Below are 20,857 nucleotides of genomic sequence, written 5' to 3' on the forward strand. Positions count from 1 at the left end.
TCGGAATTTCTAATAATGTCCGACGTGAAAGAAAAATTATTCCACAATTACATTGTTACATTATTATTCTTAAATATCTACATTGCATAATAATCATGAATATGAATGATTATCAGTCATTATTTCCGATTTAAATGAATAAAATATTTATTACCGGAATTATTTGATTAGATAAAAATAGCAAAATTATTAATGCAAAGCCAAACAAATTAATTTATAATATAATTTACGAATAAATAATACTTTACACAGAAATTTCTAAAAGATTCATGTATATTCGCGTTGATATATAATATGTGAATGTATACATGAAAGATTCATGATGGAGTAGTTTCATGTTCACCTTGGACGACTTGTTCGAGACTTTATTTCGATTTATATATATACGACGTTCATGTGCAAGTATTCAATTTTCGACGGCAATTCTATAATGCTGAAAGCGACCATCTCTTTGTATTGCATTTAAACAACACAGATATATTGCTATATTAAAAAATATTGAATTAAAAAAGATAGTATGTTATTTATATTTTAAGGACAATTATATAAACAAAGTATTTAAATATATATATTTTTATATTATGTTCTTAAAATTGATATATTTTGGAGCGCAAAATTGAATGAATATTATAGTTAAAATAATACTGAATTTCGAAATATAATAATCATTAAATCGTTTTCTTCTTATTATTTCAGTACAAATAAGTCTTTTGGCACTTTGCCTATTTACATCAGCCATGGCATCGCCAACTGGAACAACTACGGCCCTTCAAGCTGTCTCTCAGGGCGCCCAATTGTTCTCTACCAACTTTATCAAAGTACATAGAATTTAAATATTCTTAAAGAGAAAAGAGATATTATTAGGCTCTATTGTTGCATTTTTTTTATTGTTTATTAATTTAATAGCGTATCAATAAAATAATTGTTAGAGAAAAAGCGAATTTTATCATATCTACAATATATAAATTTATCTTAATTTTAATATAGCACAAATGATGCTAAATTGTCAATAACTTGATATCGGCAATGAAATCGATACAAACGCAAATTGATTTTATATTGTTAGTATGAAATAATGAGATAATGTTCAAAGCGCACAATTTTTTTCTGTTAGACTATTGCAAAAGAGCAACAAGGCAATCTGATATCTTCTCCGTTGAGTGCCGACATTGCTTTAAGCATGGCTGCTAACGGCGCAGCTGGATCTACCGAGGCACAATTTAGGAATGTTCTTCAGCTTCCGCCGAAAACACAGGCCCTGAACGGCTATCAGAATCTCATCGATACCCTGAACGTAATTATCAAAAATTACAATACATTTTATACAAGAATATTTATAAAATTTGATATTTATATAAAATATAAATGCTCTAAATGTAAGCTCAATAATTAAAATATTACAGAAAATATAGCATTTGTAAAACATAAGTAAATATTTCGAATATAATTATCGGATTACATTATAGAATGTAATTATTTATGAATTAGTTTCAAAATTATTCTTCGCAATATGTATACTTTGACATTTAATTCTCAAATGAGAATATATTCTTTTTGCAGAATGTTGAAAATGTTACCCTAAAGCTCGCTAACAAGCTGTTTATCGGCAAAGATTTCCAAGTGAAACCGCAGTATAAACAAGATCTTCAGACGTACTATCGTTCTGACATTGAACAGGTAGACTTTAGTCAAAACGCGAAGGCTGCAGATACCATTAATACGTGGAGCAAGGAAAAGACCAACAATCGCATCGATAGCATCGTTCAAGCCAGTAATGAGCAATTTGTGTTTTATATCTGTTTGATAATGGCGATCGAAAAAATGCGGTTTTTTTTCTATTTACTATTTTTTTACGAATAATTGAAAATAAAAATAGAAACAAATAAAAAATAGCGAAAAATTTAAAAATTCAGCAAAGTGATGTGATATAGATGTCACATCTATATATATTTCTATATTTTAAATAAATATAAAATAGCCTAATTATTACAGTTTATTGTTAAATATAAAATATAGAAATTTTATAAGAGAGATAAAAAATTACAATACTTATATGTATTATATATCGAAATGGCATACAGTATAAAAGATCAAGTCCTTTATAATTATCTGATTTATCGAATTGTTAGTGAACATTGCTCATGGTTTTGATTATAGACGATTTGGATCCCTCCATCGCGTTGGTACTCGCAAACGCTGTGTACTTCAAGGGCAATTGGGCTCACCAGTTCGATCCAAAAGCCACCATCGATCGCCCATTCCACGTTGACGCCAATACCGTAAAACAGGTTCCTACTATGTACAGGAAGGGCAATTATAAATACGTCGAGTTGCCGGAATACGAAGCTAAATGCATCGAGCTGCCGTACGCGGTAATTATTGCTTTCCTAAATTTTTTAAATTTCGAGAAACGAGATTCTTTTCAAATGTTTGAGATATTTTAAATTTTGCTGCGTTTCTCAAAAAATTCTCATTTCACAGCGTCTTCATAAAGATTCATGAGTTTATTCTTGTTATTGTAGAATAAAGAGGTCAGCATGATAATTATCCTACCCGATAAAATCGATGGTCTGGCCACGTTGATTGAAAGACTTTCGGAAGTTTCCACTGAATGTAGTAGCCGCCTTGCCCAAACATATGAGCGCGAAGTCCGAGTGTATCTGCCCAAATTCAAGACCGAATCCAAGCTGGATCTTGGAGATACATTGTCTCAAAAGGTACATTGCAACGTTTCCCAGCTAATTAATTAATACGTTTCACAGATATCTTACACAATTATCATTTACTTGTTACAGATGGGTCTTTCTGAGCCGTTCAGCAATGCCGCCAACTTCAATGGCATTTCGGACACACCTGTGAAGATCGACAAAGTTGTGCAAAAGGCTTTCATTGAAGTTAACGAAGAGGGCAGCGAGGCAGCCGCCGTCACTGGTAAGTACATCTTGTTTTATTTCTTGCACATTCTTGTTTGTAATTAAAATCTGGTTGAAATATTATCTTGAAGTTTCGAATATAGGTAAAATATGACAAACAATTTAAAAGGCAATTTAAATAATTTTCTTCAAACAAATATTTTTACGATTTCTTATTGAATTTTATTATCTCTTATTTTTCTTTTATCTTTTATCAATTTATTATTTTATAATTTTTTATCGAATTTTATTATCTTATTTTTATTTTATTTTTCATATATTTATTATTTTATAATTTTATTATCTTACAGTTTCTTTATTCTTAAAATTTACTATATCAAATTAAAATTACTTATATCAACAAAATATATAATTTTAAAATGTGATTTATAATAAATTAAAAGAAAACGGAATAAAAATAATTAAGAACATATTAAGAAAAAGATAGTATTTCACCAATTTCTATTTTTGGGATACATCAAGATTCTTTTTCGCTTCTGAGAAACTCTGAGAAATCGTTTTGAAGACGATTCATTATGGCTGGATTCCGTAAAGCGCATATGCGCGCATTTATCTATAGTACACGTCACGTATATTATAGGAAATGCGTGCATATGCGCTTTACGGAATTCAGCTTATGTCTGTGCATGTGTTGACGTTGTGTTAAAATCACGAAATTCCAAATTCTTCGCTCTCGGAGTTTCTGCACGGATGTATGTGACTTTGTACGCTGCCACGATTTTAAGCTGACATGAGTGTGATAGCTAAATATTGCTCACTTGCTTTTTAGATTGACAATTTATTTGTCAATCTGCACTATGTTTCACGTCTTTTTTCTTTTCTTTTTTTTTTGCTTTTCTCAATATCTTAATTGTCATTGATATATTATTGTCTTTGTCATATTATTGCACTGTAAATAAGCACTTTACTGCATTGCATCGCATTTTGTTTAATCATGCACCTTTTACTCACATATATCTACTAATCGTATTATTTTTGACACTAGACAGTGACAATTATATATAGCATTATAATCGTATTTATACTGTTGTTTTTGAATTACAATGACAAATGAGAAAGCTTATAATTGAAATTTTATAATAATTACGTAACGTTTCGATGTCGTGACTATCGACATTTGACAAACGTTCGCATTTAATTTAAATTTTTTATATAATTAACATAAAAATATAACGGTGAGTACAAACATGTATTATTTATACACATTGGGAATAGTTTTCTTCTGGAAAGATTATATAAATGATTGAAAATCGAGTGATTCAAGTTTGAAATTTAAAGATCTTTAAACACGATATTGCATTTAAATCGGGTTTTACATATTTTTCCGATTTCTCGAAAAAAAAATTTCGTGAGTGATTAGACGCTGAAACAACAGAAGCTCAGAATTTTTTTCAGAACGTAAAATCATGTTTAAAGACCTTACAGACTTGATATTCATCTCAACATATGAATCATCTTTATCAGAATTAAATCATTTATATCAACGTATCATCGCGAAATTATGCAGCTCACAATCACAACGATAACGGTATAATTATGTGATAACGACTCGTCCTCGTGATACTGCGTAAATACAAAATCTCGATACAGTATGTAATATTTAACCACCCTAATTTTTAATCACCTTAATGAAGTATAACTGTAATATTAGCTCATTGTCAGACTAATGAACTCTACTCAGGAAAAAGAAAGAGGAAGGGACGAAATTCTGAGAGAAAAATTTTTCAAACCTATCATAATTACTTCATCGTGAAAAATAACTATGTCTGAGACTTTGTGTCATGATGCTGTCATGATGCCGCTTTTTGCTACGAAATTATAATATGCATTTTATTACGGCGAAGTGGAGTATCGCGTTCTTTGTTGATTTCATCACGAATTCGGTTACAGCTAATTCTTATACAAAAATTATTTTTAATTCGGTTATATAAAAAAAAAAAAAAATTGACATGAAGAGATACAGGACTAAGGGATTTACACGATAAATATAGTAATCTCGGCTGGAAAATTAAACAAGTAATTTCTGAAAATATAGACAGTATAAGTATAAACTATAAAAAAAAGCGAGCGACTTTACTACTGGACTCAAGATTCAACAGTACCAATGATACTTATCACGATATGTCAGGCTCTTTCTTTTTCCCACATTCTCGGATCTAATTAGCCTCTGCGCTCCAGATTAAACTTTCTCGCATGAGTAGTGTCTCACTTGAGCGTTTCACACATATACATCTGTGCTCTGGGCACGTAAAGATACATTCGACAAGTACGTTGATTAAAACGAATAATTGATGCAAATAATAATCTTCTGACAGGTGCCTCTGTCAGACCACTTTCCAGTATCTGGAAACCGGTGGAGCCCATTACACTTGAAGTCGATCATCCTTTCCTGGCGATCGTTAAATACAATGGCCTCGCGTTATTTATAACGAAGATTTTGTGGTGCATATAAATATCTTTTTTATGCATTGATAAAAATATAATCAGTAGATAATTTTATATGTATCATCGTTGTTATATATACATATACATAACGAAGACATGGATATTTGAGAATCTTATTTTTCAATCCATGTATCTTTGTTACTGATATCGATATAATAACTATCTCTATTCGGAAAAATACTCTGATTAATACATAAACGATAAGGATATAATTTACGATCGAAAAAAATATATAAGTATTTTTAAGTATATATATAGAGATTAATTATTTATATTAGATGATTAATATATCACGGAGCTTATCCTTATTTGATTCTGCGATGATTTTAGCACATTCTCAATCCGAATATTTAAATCGTCGAAATATTTATCGTCGATTATATTTAGATCGTCGAAAAGTCAAACGATAAAGCATCGGACGAAATATATTTGACTAAATATCTTTAAAAAAATAATTATTTAATAATTATTACATAATAATTCAAGATCACAACAGAAAACCGATAATTTCTAATTTGGATTCCTGTCCCTTTAATAATTATTAGATACTTATTAAATAATTATTTTTTAATTTTAAATTTAAAAATATATTTCGTCTGATGCTTTATTGTTCGACTTTTCGACGATCTCAATTCGGATTGAGAACTATCGAATCACAAAATTGAGTAACAAGGATAAGCTGCATGATACATTAAATCGTCTTCTAATAAATAATTAATCTCTATACTTTAAAATACTTGTATAATTTAATATTCCGCGTATATATACATATGTATATATCACATAATGTGGTAATATGTAAACAAAGTCTAAAGATTGATATTATTTATATAAATTAAATTAAAAAATTTGTTTATCACTTAAATTCTCCAAGATTAGTTATCCACAAATTCGAAACTATGCAATTTTAACAACCTATTTAAGCACAATGAATATTAAAATAATATTTTAGAGGAATTATTCGATAATATAAAACAATGTAAAACATTAATAGCATCTTTGACAACTCACGAAAATGAAAAACATAATGTATGTTTTTTTATCGTTTATTTAAACGATCTTTTTCGCTTTACAGATTTTCTTTTTTAGCTTTAATAAATTTGATTTTTTTCCTAATCGATTTTCGTTGCCTTTGTTGGTTATTTTTTTCTATTCTACTTGCTGAATTTTACATACAGTGTATTCATTACGAGGATTTGAAGTGCATTTAAATCGGTTCAAAAGACACTATTCTTTAACAATTTAAATTTTCACAATTTTAAATTCTTTTCCATTGGAAATAGAAGAATAAATAGCATAATTATTTATGTGCATAATATTAATGATTTAAAATAATAACGCACGCTCTATCTTCTTTTTATATCCTTTTAAACATTATTGATATTAGCAACTCTATGCTAAATAATAATAGCGTAGTTACTAATATCAATAACGTTTAGTATAAAAAGAAGATAATAGAACGCGCGTTATTATTTTAAATCATTAATATCACGCGCACATTAATATCAATATAATATTTTAATATCATATAATATTTTAATATAGTATCATAATCATAATATACGTATCATAATTCAGTAATGTAATAATAATGTAATGTCAATTATATATTACAACATGCATAAAGTTATATATATTGGTAGAAAATATTAAGTATTACAACACATACACGAAGAGATATAAATTAAAACATGAAGAGATGCATATATTAAGATTATAAAATTTTTTCGAGAATATACAATGAATGAAAACTCCAAACTTTCTCTTCAGCCTCTTGAACCGATCTAAAAGTACTTGGACACGCTTCCTAGTTGCTTCTTCGAATTTGATCATAAAAAATTATATGGTGGGATTTGACATTTCTCCGGTAGGCATCAGCGGCCGAAGATTTCTACCCGATTTCGTGATCTTCAAAGCGAACAGGCCGTTCTCGTTCGTAATGCGAATGTCAAATGATCTCGAGCTACTCCGAGGCAACATGTATGATCCGAGAAATTAACAATGCGAAAACATCATTAAAATGCGGTGTAGCAGTTAAACAATCTGTAAGATTTGCCTATTAATCTGCTTATCTTTTTTTTCCTCTCTTTCACTTTTCATTCCATTATTTTTATCATTAGCGGTCGCTATTCACAATCAGTATAATATAACTCGTCCACGCTTTAAATAATCACTTTTTAAATAATCGATCATCTCTTCGCAAGCTCTTGGTAACATATGGTTATCACTCTGTTTTTGGAAGACTTATCTACCAAATGACAGAATTTTTACATGAAAAATAGAAAAAATTTAACGCAACCGTTATTAGTAACAAAAATCGGTGATAAACCGCAAGAAAAATGTCGAGAGAGAAATACTTTCGCGAAGAATCAAATTCGCAATAGAACAAAATGCAAAGCGTACATTCGTGCACCGGCTATATTGATGAGAAAGAACTGATATCGTTTAAATATCATTAAATCATTGATGCGACATCTGATTATTGATATTTTGTTCGCAGCTATACTAGTCGTGCCACTTAGTATAAGCTGGAAACCTCCACAGCTACAATTCAACGTAGATCGACCGTTTTATTATTATATTCGTTATAACAAAGAGACACCGATTGTATCTTTGTTCGAGGGTCGTGTGAATGTGCCAGAAGTGTAATAAATATTATGTAAAGAATTTTTTTAATCTAAAAATTCAATGTTTCTCATTATAATATTTATTAGCTAATTCATAGAAAGCAACCAGGTAATAAGTACATGTTATTTTGATGTTAATGACATGTATTTGCTATCTGCGCATGTTTTCGATATCGACAAATTATTCAACTTTAATATGACTCTTATTTTAATTGAATATTTCTTTGATTTCGCTATAACAATACGATCTTGAAATTTTTTTATCCGTGTTCGTAATTTTCCTTTTTTTTTCATATTTGAATATATTGTTCATTAATACATAATATGCCTGCGTATTTACGTTCTAAATCTAAATACATCTCGATAGTTCTAACAATAAGTCTAAATACATCTCGATAGTTATGAGAATTGTTTGATAAAAGTACTCGACAAGAAATCGAGATGTTTCGAATTCTTGTCGAGTACTTTTATCAAACAATTCTCATAACTATCGAGATGTATTATAGAGACGGTGTCGACATACATTCGTGTACGTGGAAGAAAAAATTCTTGAAAATAAACAAATACATAAGAAGCTCATACCTACACTCTGTTTAGAGTTATCAAAATTGCTTTTCTAAAAAAGTGCTCGGAAAGAAACCATACAATCATTGATATTTGATTTAATTTAAATCGACCATTTTACTATTATATTCGTTATAATAAGGGAGACATTGTTTTTCATATCTTTATTCGAAAATCGTACAAACGTGATATAAAAGTCGATAAAAAATAAAAAATTGATACACGATATTTCAATTTATATCCAGTTTACTAAGTTATTAACTTTGTTGCTGAAAGTACTTGGATAAAATTTACAGAACTATTGACATTTGATGTAATTTGGCTCTTCTATTATTATTTTTATAATGAGAGAACATCGACCATATCTTTATTCGACGGTCATATAAATGTGCCATAAATATAATAAATATTGAATCTAAAAATTCTAGAATGGTCATACTATATAATATTTATAATCTTTGTTATAATTTTTGTGTTAACTAAAATTATGATAATGTGATTTTAAAGTATCAAATTTTTTTAAAATTAAATAAGCTCGAGAAAATTACAAACATTGTGATATTTTTTTAATCGTGATATATATTTGTGTGTAACACTTTCTATTTGTTTGTCAAATATTTATAGCGATGAATGTGTTTATATACATGTTTATATATTTTTATGTCAAATCTTTTATATAATTATATAGTTTGACAAACATTTGTGATAGAATAATTTTTGATAAGAAGTTAACACATCATTCAGTTTGAAGTGGCAAGTTCAATAAAGTATATATTCATAATGTGGATAATAAATGTCTTAATTAATTATATTCTCTTCACAGTTAAAAGATTTGCCTATATCTTGGCATCTTTAGTATTTGTGATAAATCCGTTCTATTATAATATTCATTTAATTTCTTAATTTTAGGGTCGTGTAAACATGCCAAAAATATAGTAGCCATTATTCTAGAGAAATATTTCTTATATAAAAATTTAGCATTTAATGTGCGCGCATTGTAGTGTTTATTAATAAACTCAAAATCTTTCTTTGATTAGCAAGTATATTTTTGTTTTTATTACCTCTTTTTATTATCTCTTATATTTGGTTTTGATTCGATTTAATTATGATAATGCATTTTTACATCTTTGCGAAATTACATAAACTAAAAAAAAACTAGATCGTGATATTTACATGATTGTAATGCTTTTTACTTGTTTGTCAAATAATCTGATGTGAATAATGATCTTATTTGTCAAATAATCTGTGAATAATGAACGCATTTATGTATTTATGTTCTATGAATATTCATGCAGTGCCGTAACTAGCTTTTTATGTGCCCTGGGCAAGGTTTTATTTTTGAATCCCTTAATTATTTTGGGGGAAAAATAATAATAAAACGAAAACGATATAACAATTGTTTATAAATAATTTTTGTGTATACAAGAAATAAGATAAGATATATATAAGATCATTCATATTTATTTCATATTTATAAATAAAAATAATTATTTTAATTGCACTTTTCTGGCTTTCATTGCAGCAAATTAATTGATTATATCATCATAATTAATATCTTTAACAATACTATATTCAATCGAAATTATGGAAAGATTGGATAATCGTTCTTCTCCAATTTAAAATTTAAAATTTGAAAATATTATTATATTTGAACAATTTTTTTGTTCAGTTTCATTTCAAGGCCCCCCCCTCTTCGTTCTGGGCCCTGGGCCTGTGCCCCTGTTACCCCTGCCTAGTTACGGCACTGTATTCATGATCCACCATCTTCCATGACTAAATAATTATGATAGTTATTTTAAGATTGAAAGTTTCACAGAACATATATGGAACGTGGACGCAAAAAGTCTTGAATAAATAAGTGAATATATACGAGTGATTTCTTCTATATTTTGTTCACAGTTGTGATAGCTCGTAACATTTCAATAGTATCATTGATCTCCGACGTAAATCGATCTTTCTATTATTTCATTCATTATAACGAAGAGACATCGTTCATATATTTGTTTGACGGTCGTGTAAACATACCAGAAATATAAGTCATTATACTACTAAAGAAAAACTTTTTATCTAAAATTTTAATCATGTGAATTATAGTGCTTATTAGCAAATTTAGCTCCTTAATATTGACTGATAAATGCATCTTATTTTAATTTAAATAAACGTGTTCTGATTCGAGTCTCATTTAATTATGAATAATTTTAAAATTCTAATTATAATCTAATTTTAATTTGAATAATATTTCAAATTCTAAATTTTCGTAAAATTCAACATTACGTAAATTATTATGTGTGGAAAAAAACCGTAGACATCGATATTTAAATAATTGTAATACACATAATATTTTTTTCTTGTTATGTGTTCTATACCAAATAAATAATGACTAAATAATTACAGTCATTTTAAAATTAAAAGTTTCAGAAAATATATGTGGACCGTTTATGATATAAGCGCAAAAAGCCTTGAATGATCAAAGCAAATATATAACGAATGATTTCTTATATTCTGTTCACAGCAATTGGAAGTGTGAGCTCCGTTTTAATAAACGAATCATTCGATATAAATCGACCGTTTTATTATTATATTCGTTATAAGGAAGGGACATTGTTTATATCTCTGTTTGACGGTCGGATAAACATGCCAGAAATATAGTAGCCATTGTTCCAAAAAAATTTTTTTATCTAAAAATTTAGCGTTTAATGTGGATTGTAATATTTATTAACAAATTCAGAAAATTTCTCTTTGATATTGATTGACAAGCACATTCTATTTACTTTGATTGTGTATGATTTAAATATACGTGTTCTGATTCGATCTAATTGTGAATAATGTTTAAAGTTTTAAATTTTTATGAGATTACGTGAACTGGAAAAAAGTCGTAGACACAGTGACACCTACAATTATAATAACACTTCTTGTTTGTTAAATAATATGTTTATCGGCGAATAGCACGTGCATATTTATATATTTATGCTCTAGATACCATCTTTTATGGTTAAGTAGCAGCCCTTTTAAATTTCAAAGTTCCACAAAACATGTGTGAAACGTTCAGAAGACGTGAAAATTTATAACATAATTTATAATAAAGAAATCGTGAATGACCAAGCAAATTATAATAATATTTTATATTCTGTTTACAGTTATAGGATTTATGCCTACTGCCATTTTCATAAACGAACCACTAATATTCGATATAAATCGGCCATTCTATTATTATATTCGTTATAACGAGAGAACATCGTTCGTATCTCTGTTCGAGGGTCATGTGAACATGTCAGAAGTGAAGTAGATTTTACTTTACAAAGAATTATCGACCTGAAACTTTATAGTAGGCAATATTACACTATTTATAAGCAAATTCTTAAAATCTTCTATTAGCAAGCTATTCTTTCTTGTTGCAACTCTTGCTAGATTTTAATTATGACAATGATTTATAATTACGACAATGTGAATTTAAAGCAAACTTTTTGCTATATACATATATAATCATGATATTTGTCTGTAATATTTCTTATTGATTTGTTGAATATTGCATTATTTAGCGCCGAATAACATGCATGTACTTATATTCCGTCTTTTTTGACTGAGTTACAAGCATGATAGAATATGTAATAATAATAAAAATTATGATATTATAAAAGCTTGAAATGTGGCAAGTTCGACAAAACATATATTTATGATATGATGGACGTACACATATAACGAGCGATTCTTTTCTTTACATTACTTTATTTTATGGAAATTGCATTTATGACCAAATTAAGTGATGCATTTTTCATAGGCAGACCGTTCTTTTATCAAATCCGAAATCAACCACCGAACGTATTTTTGTTCGAAGGCCATGTGAATATATCCAAAATATATTTAAGTTGTTGATATATACAAAAGATTATTACACACTGGATTTTTGAGCGCTCTATCGTCAAAATGAATCCAACACCAGAAAATAGGAATAAAAGTATCTCGAATTATATTTAATGTGACTATTTAATTATTAAAATTAAATATTGCAATAGCATTGCATATCGTATTTTTAATTTCTTTATTAAATAATTTACTTTCATATCTATTATATTATATTATAATTGATGATATTCTTGCTGATTTAATTAAATAAATTTGTTCCTTATTTCGATTAGGTCTTAAAGAAGCACAGTATTTGCTGCCGCCTTGCTTTTTTTAATGCGCATTTCTCTTCTATTGCATAATTGCACAATTCTTCTTAATTTTATGTATATACTGTGCATTCTGTTGAACTCTATAACGTTATTATTATAATATAATATTAGCAAGATATTGTGATGAAGGATAGGAACTGGCACGAGCAAAGCGTACATTTGTGTTTCTCACAAGCGAAGAAGACTCGATGAGAAAATTCCTTAGATGAGCATGTTAAAACTGATGATTGTATATTATGTTTGCAGTTGTGCATGCCGTGCTAGTTAGTGCGGTGATAGGACCAAACCTAGTTTTTGACGCAAATCGGCCGTTCCACTATTACATTAAATACAACTCACCAAACGTGGCTTTATTCGAAGGTCGCGTAATCGAGCCGAAAGTCTAGATATTGAGCAAAGTAGGCTATCACAGTTTATGTCTTACCCAGAATGCGTAAACTAATTGCTAAATCCTCATTTGCAATGATTAAACACATATTTTGCTTTTACACTCACATATACATGCATATGCATACAGGTAACATATAAGATTATACGTAAACATAATTTACCTGCAACGAAACTGCAAATCATTTAGTTACTAATGCAAGATGTTTCTCAAAAAAAGATTTATTTTCTAACATTTCGATTTGAGATAATATTTTTTTACAATATAATATGAAAATATCGAATATGTGTTAATTTTGACGATTTAAACGTATAATTAATATTCAATATCTACTTTTTTAGCAGTTCTAGTTCTAAGGAAATCCAGGCCATTACAGATTATTTTCGATGTCAACAAACCTTTCTACTATCTTATTAAGCACAATATTGTTCCGCTCTTCAATGGACAAGTTGCGAATCCAATAGTCGACTAAAGAAAGTAACTTTTTCTCTGTTTTACATTTTATATCATCTTAGACTATAGCGAGTGAATTATTATATATGATAATTGTTGTTTGAAGTGTTATGTATTTGTGTGTGATACAAACAATAATGCTAAATTTTTTCTAAATATAAATAAGTGTTTAATTAATTAAGTGTTGAGTATATATGTGCACAACAATTATTAATCAATTATCTTTATTCTCCCAATTTATCTTTTTTTATTAATTAAATAAGATATGTATAATAATATTAAGTATGTTACTTTCTTGTTTTATTAAAATCTCACAATCTTCTCGGCAAGCAAAATTTTGGAAAAATAATGGTGCAGGAGATATATTGTTAAAAGATTTACAGAAAAATTATTGTTGCTTTCTCCAGATAATAATAGAATCGATAAAACTTATATTTCGACAATATTTTCAGCATGTAATACATATGATAAAACAGGCAATATATGGTTTTCGTATCTCAATTATTCTAATTTCTAATTGCTTGACCACAAAAATCCTACGAAAGGACTTTTGGTATCGTTCGTGCTCTGTCCAACAAAATCGCTTCGATCGCGAAGATGGCATATGACAAAACGTCTGTAGGGCGACGCAGTAGTTCCTATGATTTTTGGTCTTGATTTTTTTTCTAGATGTAATATTCTTACCGGGATTGCCGGCTCCTCCACGTATGCCGTTAGTTTTCAACGCGGACAGACCCTTCTACTACGTCATTAAGTACAACATAGTGCCGCTCTTCGTCGGATTCGTCATTGAATCTTCAATGAATCCTTGACATTCTTCCAGATTGCAAGATTACAGGATAATTAATAACCGTATTGAATTAATCCGACTTGAAAAAATTAACAGTTTTTCTGGAAGAATAAATATTTACATGAAATGAACAAAATATTTTATAGCTTTATGTAATGAATAAGTAATTACGCTGAAATAATGGAAATAAATAATAATTTTTTTCCATCTAATTTACTTAATATTTAGTATTTGCTTTCACTAAATTAATTTGTTTTCTCAATGTATATGTATGCCTCCGTTATATAGATATCATTGAATTTTTTTAGATCTCTGCCTTTAATTAAATACTAAGTTCATAAGAGCTCGCATTTTATAATTTTTCATTCAATTACATTTTGAATGTTTCTTGTCATATCATTCGTAGATATTTTTAAGTCTCGCTTTTTTCGCAAATGTGTGTTAGATGCTTATTTTTTCATTTATTTTTTTTTATATTATTACCCTACTATTTTTCTGATCTAAAGGGAAATTCAAATTTGACCTGTGTAATACGGTAGATGTACCAGAACCACTGGACACTTCTCAAAAGCTAATCAGTGAAATAATCGTCTTTATTTATCTTAGCATATCTTCTGATCAACAATTATCTGACTGAAAGGAAATATGGTGGCTCTGGGCACCCCGTATTAATATTTACATAGAATTAGACAGAATATAATTATCTTTCTTAATTGGAGGGAAGGATATCGCAAAAGTATCGGTGACTCTTGCGATAATCTCGAATCTAGTACTATCATTATTCAATGCACATTAGATGTAAAGCTGGATATCGTGTTTCGTCTTATATCGTAGTTTAGTAGGATATGCATGCTGATATTTTTATTATCTCATTATTCTACATCACAGAGGCAAATATAAGGAATAACCATAGTGTCCCTTGTCTCGCCCGGGATTAGCGCGCGATCAATCCGATGAATCTTTTTCCAGGAGTGCAGATTGAACTACGCTGTCTGGTGACAACGACCTCCGTGAAAATTGATCGTCCCTTCATTTATAGTATTGTCAGGGTTCATCAGGAGACCGGAAACAGCGATTTTATGCCGCTATTCATCGGGACAGTTATCGTACCGACTTATTAGCGATCGCAACAAATAATATCATGCGCGTGCATATGAGTACATTTGATAATTTGCTTGCATCTGAAAATGACACTTTAAGTCATTTATGAATAATTTTGAAAATTCTTGCTGAAAGTAATTAACTATAGTCTGTGTTTGTTTTTTATCGATTGGTGACATATTTGTATTATAATTACTTTAACACTTTTCGGCTTCTTATTACTATCGGTATAAAAATTCTCGTGTTTTCTTATTCGCTACATTTTTTAAATATGGATGTATAGATATATTACGTGTGTGGATATATATATTATGAAGCCTGATTAATCGTTAGATTCGTTAGCAATGCTATTAATATTTAAATTTGAAATAGAGGCTTGGTTTTTTTTTTTATTTAACACTACTCTTGAACCAAAGAAACAAAGAGAAGAATATTTAATTTCTATTATTACGTTTACCTTGTACAATTTAGTATTTTTGTCAAATCTAGTCTGCACTTTATTGCAATATATTATTAGTGGTATATATAGGAAATGTATATTAAGAAAACTTGCCGCGATTATATGTTAAAGTATTAATATATAGAAATAATATAATTAACAGTTCATTTGCAATGCATTCTTGATTGTTAAAAAAAATCATAAATAAAAATGTTTAAGCGCTAAATAAATAAAATAACTCGCTGTTTTTCTCGTGTTATCGTACCAGTATATTGTTCGCCAAGATGGATATTATCTAGAACACGATCTTTGTATAAACTTCTAATGTTTATTAAATTTAATTTAAACTTAACAAACCTTCAGAAACGATCAGTAAAAAGAAGTTTGAAACATAATAACTGAACTTCCTACCACGAGGAATGCGAATCGATTATCCATTCCTTTATAATATCGTCGTAATGCAATGTGATCAAAATGAACGCCAAAATTAATACCGGATTTATAATAAAATCAAATTTTGAGTATATCGTTTTATTTATTTAACTTTCATTATACTCATTTGAAAACTTTCTTGAAAAAAACATTTTTTAACAAAGCCATTGCAGTTCAGTATTATTTTATGTCAAAAATCGAGATTCAAAGTTCCTTCGAAGAACGATAATCTCGATATCGATATAATATTGTAATAAAAAACTGAGAATGCGTTAAACTTTTGTTATTTCTTATCTACTGTTACCATACTTTAATATTTTTCTATAGCATATTTCTCTTTTATTTATTTTCTCTTCCTACTTTGCTACATTACTTTGCTATATGTCGACTCTACTTCATATTTTTTCTTGTAATGATAAAATAACTTCTTCCGCATCTAAGCATCACATTTGCATGTCATATATATTGCTCTAGTAGTATGAGTTAACGAATGAATGGATTCTCATGTAATCTTTATTATATTCAATTATATGTTTCAGCGATTCTCATCGATAAATTATCGATATTATCGATTTCGCCGCCGGAGATGCTTTTGATCGATCATCCGTTCGTGTATCTTATTGTCAAAAAAGACAGAAACTCTAGAAATCTCAACGTCATTACATTGTTTAACGGGCTCACTTATAATCCATAAATCCGGTTATTGTTCATCATTATTCACTATTCCATTCTAAGTCTAGATATCATTATTAAATGTCTTTGCTTGCATCTAATAGACCATTAAGCCAATATCTGAAAATATAATATACTGATATATATATATATATATATATATATATATATATATTACACTTTCTATTATTTATCCCACTATATCAAACAAAATTTGCGCGTTGTGATAATTAGCAGTATTAATTATAATATTAATTATCGAGTTTTCTCATCGTTAAAGTCTTGGATGTCTAAATATTCGCAATCATCGCGATCTCTCACGTGCAATCAATGATTACTGTTGACAAATCAGCGTACAAAGACAATAATCGCGATATATTTAATAAAAGTATGAAGCTCTCTGATTCGTTTTCGATATAATAAATAAAGAGTTGCATTTCTCATTGCAACATTACTCGTGTCTATTTCGACACTTGCCATGGAAAGAAATATTAGTTATTTAATATAACTATTTTAATATAGCTATTTTAATATAGCTATTTAATTTAATATAGCTATTTTAATATAGCTATTTAATTTAGTTAATTATAGGCATGGTAACTAAATTTCAAGTGTAATATAGGGACATCTAAAATTTAGCTGCAGTAGCTAATATTTTTTTTCTGTGCACTGTATGATGAGGAACTATACGATGAAGCTTATTCTGTGTCTTTTGACAGAGTCACATGCTATTATTACACAATCAATATGTTTCAGTAATACTGCTTGTTGAGTCAGCACTTATCCAGATCGACACTATCGTTTCGATCGATCGACCGTTTTATTATGCCATCGTCAAGTCTGCCAGTACACATGTACAAACAGAGCCACGTAACATCATAACGCTATTCTCTGGATATGTAATCGAACCTGATTATTAATTAATACATATGATAAATCCACATATGTGTATGTATAAACATTAATATGATGTCACAATTGAATTTGATATAAAATAACATAGAATATATGTAGATCTCTGTTTCAATTTTTCCGTTTTTTAATGTTCAACAGCACGCTGGTATTTATCGATACTTATAATTATTTGAGCTATTATATTATTATCATCAAAATAATTTTGCGATATTGATGATAATTTAATATAATTGATTTTAATCAGTTATCTTAATATTTTTGCCACATTTTACACGCGGAAAGGCAGATATTTTCTTGCATTAACATTAAAGTTCCGTCCAGTGTAGTTATGGTCAAAAATTATCCTACGATAAACAAATCTCGTAACTCGTAATGTTCTTAAACCTACAGATTAAAATATGATGTCATTATATAATTGCATTTGTATGTATTGCATGCCATTAATGTTTTGCATGTGTAACGTCTATATCCGTATATATGAATTTTGAATATATTATGTTTGTATATGTTTGTGAAATTTACTATTGCACTCTTCTTATTTTCTTTCATCTCTTTAACGAATTGAATTTTCTAACAGCATATGTTTTTATAGCGCAGCATAAAATTCCTAAAAATTATTGAGATGCGTTTATCATTTTTATTTTCTCTCGATATACTTAACTCTTTTGTGTTTATCATTTATTTATATTGTCAATCATATTAGAACAGTCGCACGGACAACGATATTTGATAACGAAGAGAGAAATTAGTCAGATTTTCGCCTCCATCAGCGATACTTTTTTTCAGGAATTGCCGTGGTAGCCTTATCTTTGGACTTCAATGATGAAATCTATATCGATCGTCCGTTTTATTATGCAATTGTAAAAGTCGATCAAAACCAAGAGTCTGGAAGTCAACGCGTGCCGCTATTTTCCGGAATTGTTGCTAAGCCTGAAATTTAATAATTCTAAATATCTCTCATATATCGTGTCGATTATGATCTCTGTGCATTAGGATTATAGCAATCATTAATATATCTGGTCTATCACTATGCAATTATGTCACTATATGTCACACTGTATATATCATTATATATTTCGTATCTTTTATATACTTTCAATATTTGTGTCTATTCTCTTTATATTATTATTATCATTCTAATTTTTTTGTATGATAAAAACAACACTTTTATCATTAACTTTACACTTTAGCCAATAACTTTTTAAAGAGAAATAATGATATCTTTGTTTAATTCGTTAAGTACTTTGTGCTACGTATTAGAATTATCTTTTTTCTTTACATTGAAATTTTTATTCAGTTACAATTTTTAAAACCTTTTCTACATTTTTGTATTTTTCCAAAGATCTTTCTTCTTTCTCACTTTTATCTTTTTTTTGGGGGAAATGGTATATGTATTATTATGTTTGATTTAATTATTTTGCACGTATATATATTTTTATCGTTATATTTTACTTTTTTATATTAAACAAAAATCAATGAGTTTTGATTTTTGTCATATACGATTGCTATGTGAATCCTAATGTGTTCCAGGAATGAACTTGGTCTTCAAAACTATCCAGGAACATGGAGAATTCATAATTGATCGTCCATTTTTCTATAGTATTATTAAATCAGCCGAATACAAAAAAACTCCTAATGTCTTATCACTCTTTAAAGGATATATCATCGATCCAAAATAATAATAATGACATCTATATCTTTTTAGAATTTTATTGATATTTAGGTAGTGTTTTTATTATTAAGCAGTCTGTCACACAATGTTCAAAATATATTATAGGTCCTATTTCGATGATCTTCCGATGTTTCAAAATCTTCGAACCTGACTGCATCTTCTGAGTGTAACAAATTTCTTAATTATTTTTAATACTTTAAATTTTAAAGAAAAAATATACATTATACATATAATTAAGCAATTCTTTTTATGACTGCATAAAAATAATAATCAATTTTGACAAACTCGATCGTAAACATTGTAATTAAGCAACTATCCATTATAAGTATATTAAAAAATTGAATATTAATCAAATTGACATTATACTGATTCCAAAAAAGAAAGAAGGATATCGAAAAAACAAAAAGCATACAAAATTTGAGAAGGCAAGAGAGATTAAAGAGAAAAAGCCGAGTCGTTCGGCTCATTGTAAAGCATAGCGATTACATAGCAGTTCTTTATATATTTAATTAATTGATGTAGATATATATTGCATCATTACAAATATATACGTACGATCAAACGCAATGCCTATTACATTATTCCAATATATAATTTCACGCAAGTTTCATATTCGAAGAGAAAAAAGATAGTAATGTATTTATGTCTCAAAACGTTTCTCTAATGTAAAAATAATTTCCATTTAATTAAATCCATTTTTTATTACAGTATTGTCAAGTCAACTTTTAATCGTAATAAGAGCACAAGTCTATTCGTTGGACATCTCATCGAACCGACTCTATGATGATATTTTATAAGCATAATTTGTGACTAACCCATATTTAAAGGAACACAAAAAGCTCTACACAATTTAAAGAACGATGAAATCACAAACTCGGTTGTATATTTGGGCGATAGAAATAATAATAGCAGATAAGTGCTTGTTAATCGGGCAATATACACTATTGCCTTTTTGAGGGATTATTTAATTGCATTACATATATACATGTGATCCATTTTATACTTTCGTTCTTCGAACGAAGTTTATATTAACAAAATTGTTGAATATTTATATTCAGCAATTTTGAATATTTATATGTTATAATAATAATTTTGTTGTAAAAAAGCATGCAAATTGAGCGATGACACAAATCGTTGCATAGTTTAAAGAGGAATAGAAGCAACGCGATATTTAAAATTGTGGAACAAAAGAATTTTAACGAGAACTCGTTTTTGTTTGACAAAAATATAATTGTCTTCATTAGCGGATTT

The 20,857-nt window shown here is 28.5% G+C and overlaps 1 protein-coding gene across 17 annotated transcripts in view; it reads left to right on the plus strand.

Annotated features, from left to right (window-relative positions):
- LOC145933519 (serine protease inhibitor 3/4) overlaps positions 1-20,857 on the plus strand; it is a 29,411-nt gene that overhangs the window by 6,675 nt on the left and 1,879 nt on the right. For 4 of the 17 annotated variants that reach the window (XM_083033296.1, XM_083033297.1, XM_083033282.1 and 1 more), the window contains exons 2-7: positions 697-818; positions 1,115-1,294; positions 1,561-1,771; positions 2,158-2,372; positions 2,523-2,717; positions 2,796-2,931. In XM_083033296.1, coding sequence (XP_082889422.1) covers positions 738-818; positions 1,115-1,294; positions 1,561-1,771; positions 2,158-2,372; positions 2,523-2,717; positions 2,796-2,931 — 1,018 coding nt within the window. In that variant the 5' untranslated portion in view covers positions 697-737. Of the gene's footprint in view, positions 1-696; positions 819-1,114; positions 1,295-1,560; positions 1,772-2,157; positions 2,373-2,522; positions 2,718-2,795; positions 2,932-5,248; positions 5,433-7,878; positions 10,071-11,706; positions 12,540-12,990; positions 13,322-13,473; positions 14,087-14,254; positions 14,588-15,344; positions 15,649-16,886; positions 17,057-17,775; positions 17,955-18,720; positions 19,023-19,464; positions 20,174-20,857 lie in introns of those variants that run through there. The other 13 variants (XM_083033290.1, XM_083033288.1, XM_083033283.1 and 10 more) reach the window with 13 other exon arrangements.

The sequence above is a fragment of the Prenolepis imparis genome, unplaced genomic scaffold, assembly GCF_030444845.1.
Source record: "Prenolepis imparis isolate NDT839.2.m4 unplaced genomic scaffold, iyPreImpa1.0 SCAF_3, whole genome shotgun sequence".
NCBI classification, from domain to species: Eukaryota; Metazoa; Arthropoda; class Insecta; order Hymenoptera; family Formicidae; genus Prenolepis; species Prenolepis imparis.